The following is a 9622-nucleotide window of genomic DNA, read 5'->3' as shown; positions in this document are numbered from 1 at the left end:
TAGTAAAAAATGCCAATTGATGCTATCATACGCCTTCTCGATGTCCAATTTACATATTATACCTTTCTCTCCCCTTTTTTGCCAAGAATCTATAGCCTCATTTGCGATTAAGGAACCGTCAAGGATTTGTCTCCCTTTAATGAAGGCGTTTTGAACAGGGGAAATCACATTTCCTATGACTTTTTTGAGCCTATTGGCCAGCACCTTAGCCAATAATTTGTATAAGCCCCCAATCAAACTGATTGGCTTGTAGTCTCTTAAATCCTCCACCCCCCCTTTCTTCGGCAGCAGCACCAGAAATGTATGATTCAGACTCTTAGTGAATGAGTTCTGTTCATGGAACTCCTTGAAAAAACCCAAGATGTCCTCCTTGACAACCTCCCAGCAGCTTTGCCAAAAAGCCACTGTGAACCCGTCCGGACCCGGGCTTTATCCCCATTCATCCCCATTAAGGCTTCATGGATTTCAGTCTCAGAAAAAGAGTTCTCAATGCCAATTGCTTCTGAAGGACTGATCTGTTTCAGTGAGAGGCCTCCTATGTCCGCCTTCCACCCCGAATTTTCCGATAGTAGCTGCTGATACGCGTTTGCTATACCTTCCCTCATATCTTGTTCCTCTGTGAATCTCACCCCATTTATCTTAATTTTAGCCATGGCATTGACTCTCCTACGGGCATTGGCCATGCGGTGAAAGAACCCCGTGTTCCTATCCCCTTCCTTTAACCATATTTCCCTTGATAGCTGTCTCCAATGCACTTCTTCCATCGTCACCCACTTTGCATAACTCTCCTTAGCTTCCTTTTTGTGGCCCAACTCCTCCTTTGTTAGGTTTCTCTCTTCTTCTACTGAATCCCACCTCTCCACTTGCTGAAGAGCTTCAGCTTTGTTTCTCTCTAATCTTCCAAAAATCTCCTTATTCCATATTTTTAACCTATGTTTCAGCCCCTTCATCTTAGTCGCTAATCTGTAGCTCGGCCTGCCTCTAACCTCTATCCCTTGCCACCACCCCTCTATCAGTTCGTTGAACCCTTCAGCTTTGAGCCACATATTTTCGAATTTGAAGGGGGACGGGCCTCTCCTTATCCCTCCACCCTCTAGCAGAATCGGGAAATGATCCGATGTTGGACGAGGCAGTCTTCTTTGGTGAACCCTACTGAATTGGTCTAGCCAACTAGGAGTCGCTAGAAATCTATCCAGCCTGGCCCGCGATTGATTATTAAGCCCCCCGCTCCAAGTGAAAGAACCCCTTGCAAAGGGATATCAACAAGCCCTAGATCATCTATAATCTGGGCAAACCTCCTCATAGTTGAAGTAATCCTCCCAATTCTATTTCTTTCAGCTTGGAACAGCGTTGTATTGAAATCTCCTCCTAAGCACCACGGCTCCCCCCATATCCCTCTGATTGCCCCAAGCTCCTCCCAAAAACATTCCCTATCTTCTCTGGAAAAAGGCCCATAAACCCCCGTGAAGACCCAGAAAGCTCCATCTCCCTCATTCCTGAATCCGCAGGAGATGGAGAATTGTCCCTCTTCCACCCCCACCATCTCCAACGATCGCTTGTCCCAACATATCAATACACCTCCTGCCGTCCCCATAGCATTCAAAGCCTTCCAATCAAGAAATCTCCCTGGTCCTAAGCTCCTCACCACCATTTCAGACATCACCTGCACCTTCGTTTCTTGAATACAAAATAAATCCACCTTATGTTTTCTGATAACTGATTTGATAATTCTCCTCTTGGAACTATCATTCACGCCCCTCACATTCCAACTCAATATTTTTACAGTCATTGGATACTTGCATACTGGTTCCCTCTACCCTGAATAGGGCCTTTTTTTCTTAGAATCCCCCTCATAGTTAATAGAGCACTCCAATCTCTTAAGCTCCCTTTCAAACCTTGAAGACTCCAACAGACCTTTACCTACTATCTTTTCCTTCCTTTTTCTGATTTTGCCCAGGAAACTCAGAATTTCCTTCTCCAGGCCTTCCGTAGAAAAACCTAAGAAATGACTGAATTTGATCAGACTGCTCTCCTCCCAATTCAGGTGCTCTTCCTTTCTACCTTCTTGGAACTCCGTCTGATCTACTTTCCACCCCAAACTTCTTTCCAGAGGGTCAATACTGTTGACCTCAACCAAATCCCAACAGCCATCCCTTCTCTCTAACAGTTCTACTTCATTTGGTCTTTGTGACCCACTTCCAAGCAAAACCCCCTCCCTATGGACCCCAGAATGGTCGTAACCCTCCCTTTCCGGAGACCGACCAAAACAAAAAGAGTTAGAGGAAGAAGACCCTTGAGCCCTGAGACCCCCCTTATTTACGTCTAGGACATACCTCTCTGCTTCTTCTTCTAACATCCTTTCTGCTCTCTGATACATTAGGTCCGTCTGATTTTTTCTCTCCGTTTCCTCCTCTCTGCATCTAATGAACTCGCAGTCCATATTGTCGTCCTTAATATTATCGTTGGACCCAGAAGAAACGATTGTTAAAAGAGGCCCATCATCCACTAAAGAAGACTGGAATATGGGGTTTTTCCCTTTTTGGAGTTGGCCCAGCCCAGCGTCAGCACCCCGCCCCAAGCTTTTAGCTGAAAACGGTCCATTCTGATCCCCCTTTGGATCTTCACAGCCTGATGTTAAAGAGAGCCCACAGGCCCAGTCCCTCTCCTTGCTTGAGCCCGTAGGCCCAGAATACGAAACAGACCCCCGCAAGCCCACATGCAACTGAGAGCCCACAGCTGCAGAGCCCACTTCCTGCGTCAGGCGACCCGTCCCATCCACTGACTGATGCTGCGCCTCGAACCCAGCGCCAGCCATCTCCTCCACTCTCGGCCCGACGCGTGGGACTTCATCACCCCTACCCTCACCACTGGAACGATCCCTCAGATCACGCTTCCATCCCTTTTCCAACCTTAATGACGGAACCATCTCCCACCATAAAGATAGGGAGTAAGACATCCCTTCAACCCCTAACACCAGCGAACCCGGGATGTTCTCGCCGTCCGATCTGATCAGAATCCTCGCCCACTGCAGATCCTCCATTCTCTCCGTCTTTGGGTCGACGTCTAGAAGAAGAAGATAGTCATGTTAACTCTATATTTATCATTTTATATATTAATGTAGTATGAATCAATATGAATTGCATTAATCCAAGGTAAGATATTATCATATTTTATAATCAATTATTTTATATGACAATAGTTTATTATTTTATATGTTAATGGTGTGGTATAAATTATATTAGTTTAAGTATTGTATTATTTTATATGGTAATGGTAGCATATATGGTATATTTATTTATTATTAACAATATATTGAAACCATTCAATTTATTGTTATATTAATATATTAAAATATTTAATTAACAATATATTGTACTTGGTTTGACAAATATATTTTTAATTTTATATTTAAACATAAAATGTTGTAATCACATAATCAAAAGTAAAAATGAAATTGATGATTGAATTATATGTCTTTTAGTAAAAATATCATTGTATTTGAAATAAAATCATGTTTAATTCTTAATATTATCATAAATTACATTCTACCAATATTTTATAACTATTTAAATAATGTTAAATGTGAGAAAAATTTGTTTGATTAGTTTTTTAAGCTTATTTAATTATATTTATTTTTCTAAAAATGTCATAATATTATTAGAATTTTTTGAACTTTTGAACTATTTTATTTTGAGTATCATTCGATACCAAGCCGAGACACCGAGATCGATGCAGCTCGGGAGCCTCTGAGTCAATGACCAATACCACGACTTTGAACCATGCCTATTACCAGCTTTAGTACTACATGCCTCTCTTTGATATGATTTGTATCATGCCTAGAGGTATCCAAGAACCAAGTAGAATTAAAGCCCATAATGAAGTAAGGTAGTAAACAACCTCCAGGATCTGCCTGCACTCCAAAATCTCTAACCAAACCATCCACATCTGGTTTGGCTCATCTGAGCAACATCCATGAGGGGAAGGCCCAAGGCAAGCCTGCCTCCTTGAGCAACATATTTCATAAACCACAAAGGCATAGTACAAAGAAGTGGTCTGCTGTGTCACTGTTGTCTAAGCTGAGAACACAACCCTCAGGATTATAGGTAATGGAAGGCCTCTAGCCTACAACCATTCAATGGTATTAACCCTTTCATAGTGTCTACACAAGGAAAAGCTCTAACTTCTGATGAACTTCAGAATTCTAAATGAAATTGCCCCCTGAAAAGGCACTGGAGAATCAATATTTGCAACAGCAGAAAACAAAGATTGAGAAGAAAATAGACCAGGGAAGATGTCCAAACCCTCTAATCAGAAAATGAGAGATGTAAACAAGGTATGATATGAGCAATAATGAGGATAGCTCATCAATTTCCTGCTCTAACAAATTAAGTCATCAATTAAAGTTGCAGGGAACACGGGGATTGGAAATTGCTGACTATCTACAGATCAATTTGATTCTCAAAACATACTGATCTTTGTGTTAATGAGACCAACAAAGAAGAAATAGCAAACCTGACAATATTAAATTTTAAATTTTATATATTAAAATCAGAACTACAAAACAAAGAACAAAATTGTCAAAATAAATTTTCAAAGACTAATTGACCATTGTAATTTGTTTAAAGTGGGAGATGAGACATCATACCAAGGTCCAACAACCATCATCAAAGAAAATATTACCTTCAAACGTTGCAAGCTGGTTGTAGGTGGATCCGAAATGGCTTTGAAAATCCTAGCCGATTATCCTTGTGTAGATGCCAGTTTCTGTAACACTTGTAGCTTGTCCATCCATGGTTTCTTCTCTGTAGAACGTAAATTTAGTAAATCATACTGCCACAGAAGAACTATTGAAGAGATAGCTGGCAATACTTTGCTTGAGATTAGTACAATAAACTCAAAAAACAAGATTTCACATAAATCAAAATGAAAAACAGATTGGAAAGATTTGGTAAGTTGTTTAAGCTCCCATACCCAAAAAAGAAAAGAGGCCACCAAGTACTGATATTTGTACAAGCAAGAGGCAATACAAAAAATAATTAAAAAATTATGTAATAGTTAAGAAATGAATCTTGACTTGTCAGCTCTGAGCTTCTAAGGACTTGATGCTTTACTTCATGTTCCATGCACTTTCAGATATCAAGATCTTTTCAGCAACTCAGCATCCTATGAGAAGCTAGGATTGAATACTTCCTTTATCAAGGCCTCAAAAGCCTTTCAACTCTACAATGGGGTTTTCACTACTTATATTTCCAAATTCACGACCTCCACAATTCTGACTTCAACAATGTTGGAATAACCCCTCAACAGTCTGAAGTCTGCAAGCAAATCCTCATGCTTTCACTCAAACATTTTAGTGAAGAAACTTCCTCCAAAAGGGTACCAAGTTTATCATGCTTCTTCTCCAGTATATGCTCATATCAAATGATTTAAATGACTTAATTAGAAGTACAATAATTATGTTTTATGCATTATATGATTAACCAGAAATGCTAATAAAATGAGGGTCTTCTTCAAGAGGTCCTTTCTTAGCACAACTCAATCCTTTCAACCAATTGCTCTAAACGAATTCAAAAGCATCTATTGAAGTATCCGATATAAGAGAACACATCACATGAAGCAGATTAGATAACCAATCAAAGCACAATGAATAACATTCTAAGTAAACAATGATTCTTCACCAGCTGGAAAATATGGCACTAAAAAAAGTGGAGAAATTGAAAACAAAGCGGAATCCAACATTTGTTTTCATTTATTTCCTTCTCCTACAGTTTCTTGGGAATCAATAGACTCGATTCGTACGCTCAAACTGACCTGAAAAGGCTCGGTTGGACTCAGACTAGCGAGACTCCTCGAACTTGATCCATGGGATCGGGGCGACGTGAGGATTTCCGCAGAGAAAGAGCGAGGCAAGCGATTAGAACGCCGAGGAGATCGGCGAGAGCGTCTTTAGAGGAGGCGCCGGCAGACTTGAAGAAGCCGATTTCGTCAGCGACTTCCTTGGCGGCGCCGGCGGCGAGAGAGAGGATGGAGGCGACCCAGACGGAGTATCGACGGAGAAAGGGGTAACGAGTTCTGTTGGCGAGGGCTGAGAAGATGAGAGTGAGGACGAAGCAGAAGAGGATGTGGTACACTTTGTCTACAGCTACCCAATCGTCACCGTTTTCCATGGAGCATTGTTTTCAACTTTCCGTTTCCAGCATTTCCTTCCTCGGATCAATTTTTGTTTTCCTTTTTTTTTTTCTAAAGTTTTGAGATGTACTTATGTAAGCAGATATCCTATGAAAGTCAATTTATTTTTTCCATTTAAAAAAAAAATCAATTTACTTTTTATATTAAATTAAAAAGATGAGTTTAACATTTTTATATTTATTTATTTAAAAAAAAAATATGAGTTTAGCATTTTTACATTAAATTTGTTTTTTTTAATATTGGATTATATTTAAAAAAAAATGGTATAATATAAAAATATTAAAAAATCGCATATAAAAAATCAATTTACTTTTTATAAGAAAATCAAAATTCTGATGTAGAATGGTAGGATCTATGAGATTACAACAACTAGTATATACGATTTAATTAAGTTTTGAATAAGCAAAATCCTATCTTCTTTTTTACCAAAAAGATTCTCAGAGGATAAATTTAAGAGTTTATTTGATGAAGTTTTTAAAAACAATTTTTTTAAAAATTATATCTATGTTTGGTCATTGTTCTCTATTTCTAGTTTTTAAAAAGAAAGTAAAATAATGAATAACTTTCAAAGCATAAGTAAAAGTTGTGTTCACTTGTTTTTAAAAATAATAGAAAAACGTACGCACCTATTATTATTATTATTATTATTATTATTATTATTATATAGAATCATTATTTTTCGATTTTTTCTAGGCAAATTAACTCCAAATAAAACAAAACTTAATATGTTGGATTTGTTAATAAGTCTATTAATTTTTTAAAATAATTTAAAACTTAAATAATGAACTCATTGATACCATGAATTTATGAACATAAATTGATTTAAAATAATTCTATTGTTTCTCTTATAAATAAAATTATTATATTTCAATTTTTTTTCCACTAGGCAAATGAATTCTAAATTAAATAAGACTTAATGTGTTTGATTTATTAATAGTCTAATAATTTTTAAAAATAATTTAAAACTCAAATAATAAACTTATTAATACCTTAAATTTATGGATAAAAATTGGTTTATAATGACTCTATTATTTCTTCTTCTTCTTTTTTTCACATAATTATACTTTTATTATCCATTAGAAAAATGAACTTCAAATCAAATGACACTTTTTATTGAATTTATTAATGAGTTTAATAATTTTAAAAATATTTTGAAATTCAAAAATAAATCTAATCATTGAAGATATAAAAAAATGAGGTTAAAGTACTAATGGTTTTATTAAGCTTAACATTTCAATTTTTAAGGAAATTAAAATAAGTTAAGTGTCACATATGGATGGATTTGAATCGATGAAGACTAAGATGCATTGAAGACCTTTACAAACTTTGTGTAAGATTATTTCAGTACACTAAGGTTATTTTATTTAGTCCGTGCACTTAAATGTTTTCAAATTCAGCATATCCTTAAAATTGAAATCGATTCTTTTAAAAAAAATAGATGAATTTAGTTTTAAATGGACTTGAGCTTAAAATTTTTAACTAAAGCACACACACAAGTAGAAAAAAAAAAAGATTTTTAACTTGGTTTGACGATTAATATGATCCCTACGTCCATGGAGTACATCAATGCTAAAAAATCCACTAATCAAATGAAAAAGAAGCGATACAATGGTGAAACTCTGACTCTCCTCTTAATTACAACGACAATCTTTAAAAAATAAAACTTTAATTCATAGAAGAGTTAAACGTACAATAGTGACAAACTCGTCGTTCATCAAATAAAAAAACGAAATTCTACGAGGTGTGGTCCCCTTCAACCCTTACGAGCTAATTAGGTACCTCGATCTCTGCGAGGTCAACGGAGAGCTCAACTCTTAGCATCCTTTGCAAAACACAACTAAATTTATTCAATTTCACAATTCAATAGAAACTTCTCAAAATCAATTATAAAAGGGTTTATTAAGTGTGTTGGAAGCATAATCGTTGTTTCCAATTTAAATTGGTCTTAAACTTGTAAAATCATAAAATGCATAAGGAACTAGGGAACATTGCTTGAAGTTTACTACTCAAGGGTGTTGGTATGGTGCTTCTTGGCAATGCATACTAGTTGAGGCTTAAACCTTAATTGGTTGAGCAATTGATCAAATTAGATACTCCATAGGAAGAACTTTATGTCCCAATAATCACATACAATTGCATTAAATGCCCAATTGCTAACTAGTCCAATCGGAAGGTTGATTGGTTGAACCTTGATTATTCCTAACCAATTTTTTGAGCTTCTCAACTATATATATCAACCAAAATTTGAATTTATTAAAATGAGGGCACAATGTATTTATTATATACCAACAAAAGAGCTTTCAAAACTCGTTTTTAAGAGCATTTGATCATCAACTTGCAAACCCTTAGTGCACTCTTGTTTTAATCTTAGTTCCCATTGTAATTTGTGAACAAGCCTTGTATAATAGGATTGTATTGAATTTATTCTTTCATTTGAGAACCTTGAGAGAAAAATTCAAGTATGAGAATTCACTTGAGGAAACATTGTTAACGACTCATTGGAACTATAACCCAATTATATAAAGGCTTGAGTTGAAGCCTTGAAATATAGAAACTCTCAATGAAATGGGAACTTAAGGAGATTGGACATATGCCATGATTGGCTGGAACCACTATAGAATTATTATTTGCCTCTCCTCTCTCCCCCTAGCCTCCTCCCAAATCTTGCCTCTTTTAGTGTTTTACTTAAGTTAGATTAACTAGATGTCATATTTGGTATTAGAGCAAAACCTCTTATATAAGACTTCACCATCTAAAAGGAAATGGTTAATCTCTCATACTCATCCCATATGGAATGGTTCTTTGTCAATAAACCTCCATTTTTTTTCAAGAATTGATTATTCATATTGGAAAACTAGGATAATTAAGTTATTAAAATCAATTGACTATCATTTATGGGAAGTCATCCAAAATGACCCCCACGTTCCAATCAAAACTAAGAATGAAGTGGCTATTTCAAAACCTAGCCAAGAATAAGAGGGGGTTGAAAAAGAGAAAACTCAATTAAATGTTAGAGCCATTTATTTTTTACATTGTGCACTTAAAAATAAATATATCCATATTTGTCAATGTGAATTTGTTAAAGGTATTTGAAAACTTTTAGAAATAACTGATGAAGGTACAAATCAAGTTTAGGAATCTAAGATTAACCTTTGTGCATAGTTGTGAGTTATTTTCCTTAAAAGATAACTAATCCATTATTGATATGTTTATTAGGTTCACAGATATAATAAATAGACTTCAAGCATTGAAAAAGATCTATACTGAATTTTGAGAAGGTGATAACAATCTTGAGGTCCTTTCCTAAGCAATTAGAGGTCATAATAATTCAAAATGCGAAGGACATCACTAAGCTCCTACTTGAAGAGCTAATTGACTCATTGATGGCACATAGAATCACCATGAAGAGATATGGGGAAGTTAAGGATAAAGA

At 36.0% G+C, this 9622-nt stretch overlaps 1 protein-coding gene and 1 long non-coding RNA gene across 2 annotated transcripts; both read right to left on the bottom strand.

Annotated features, from left to right (window-relative positions):
* Positions 1–308: 308 nt before the first annotated feature.
* On the bottom strand, positions 309–1046 carry LOC117921832. The gene has a single exon (XM_034839789.1). The coding sequence runs from the start codon at positions 1044–1046 to the stop codon at positions 309–311; it is 738 nt and encodes a 245-aa protein (XP_034695680.1).
* Positions 1047–3975: 2929 nt separating this feature from the next.
* On the bottom strand, positions 3976–6217 carry LOC117921570. The gene is made up of 2 exons (XR_004652382.1): positions 5812–6217; positions 3976–4802 (listed from the first exon to the last, which is right to left on the bottom strand). It is a non-coding gene; the product is annotated as an uncharacterized LOC117921570 (long non-coding RNA).
* Between the last annotated feature and the right edge of the window lie 3405 nt (positions 6218–9622).

The sequence above is a fragment of the Vitis riparia genome, chromosome 9 (genome assembly GCF_004353265.1).
Source record: "Vitis riparia cultivar Riparia Gloire de Montpellier isolate 1030 chromosome 9, EGFV_Vit.rip_1.0, whole genome shotgun sequence".
NCBI lineage: Eukaryota > Viridiplantae > Streptophyta > Magnoliopsida > Vitales > Vitaceae > Vitis > Vitis riparia.
The sequence above is the reverse complement of the archived record's forward strand: the minus strand, read 5'-3'. Positions and strand labels throughout refer to the sequence as shown.

Excerpts from the sequence above, each read along its gene's own strand:
- LOC117921832 (XM_034839789.1), bottom strand. The coding sequence starts at position 1,046 with ATGTGGCTCAAAGCTGAAGGGTTCAACGAACTGATAGAGGGGTGGTGG.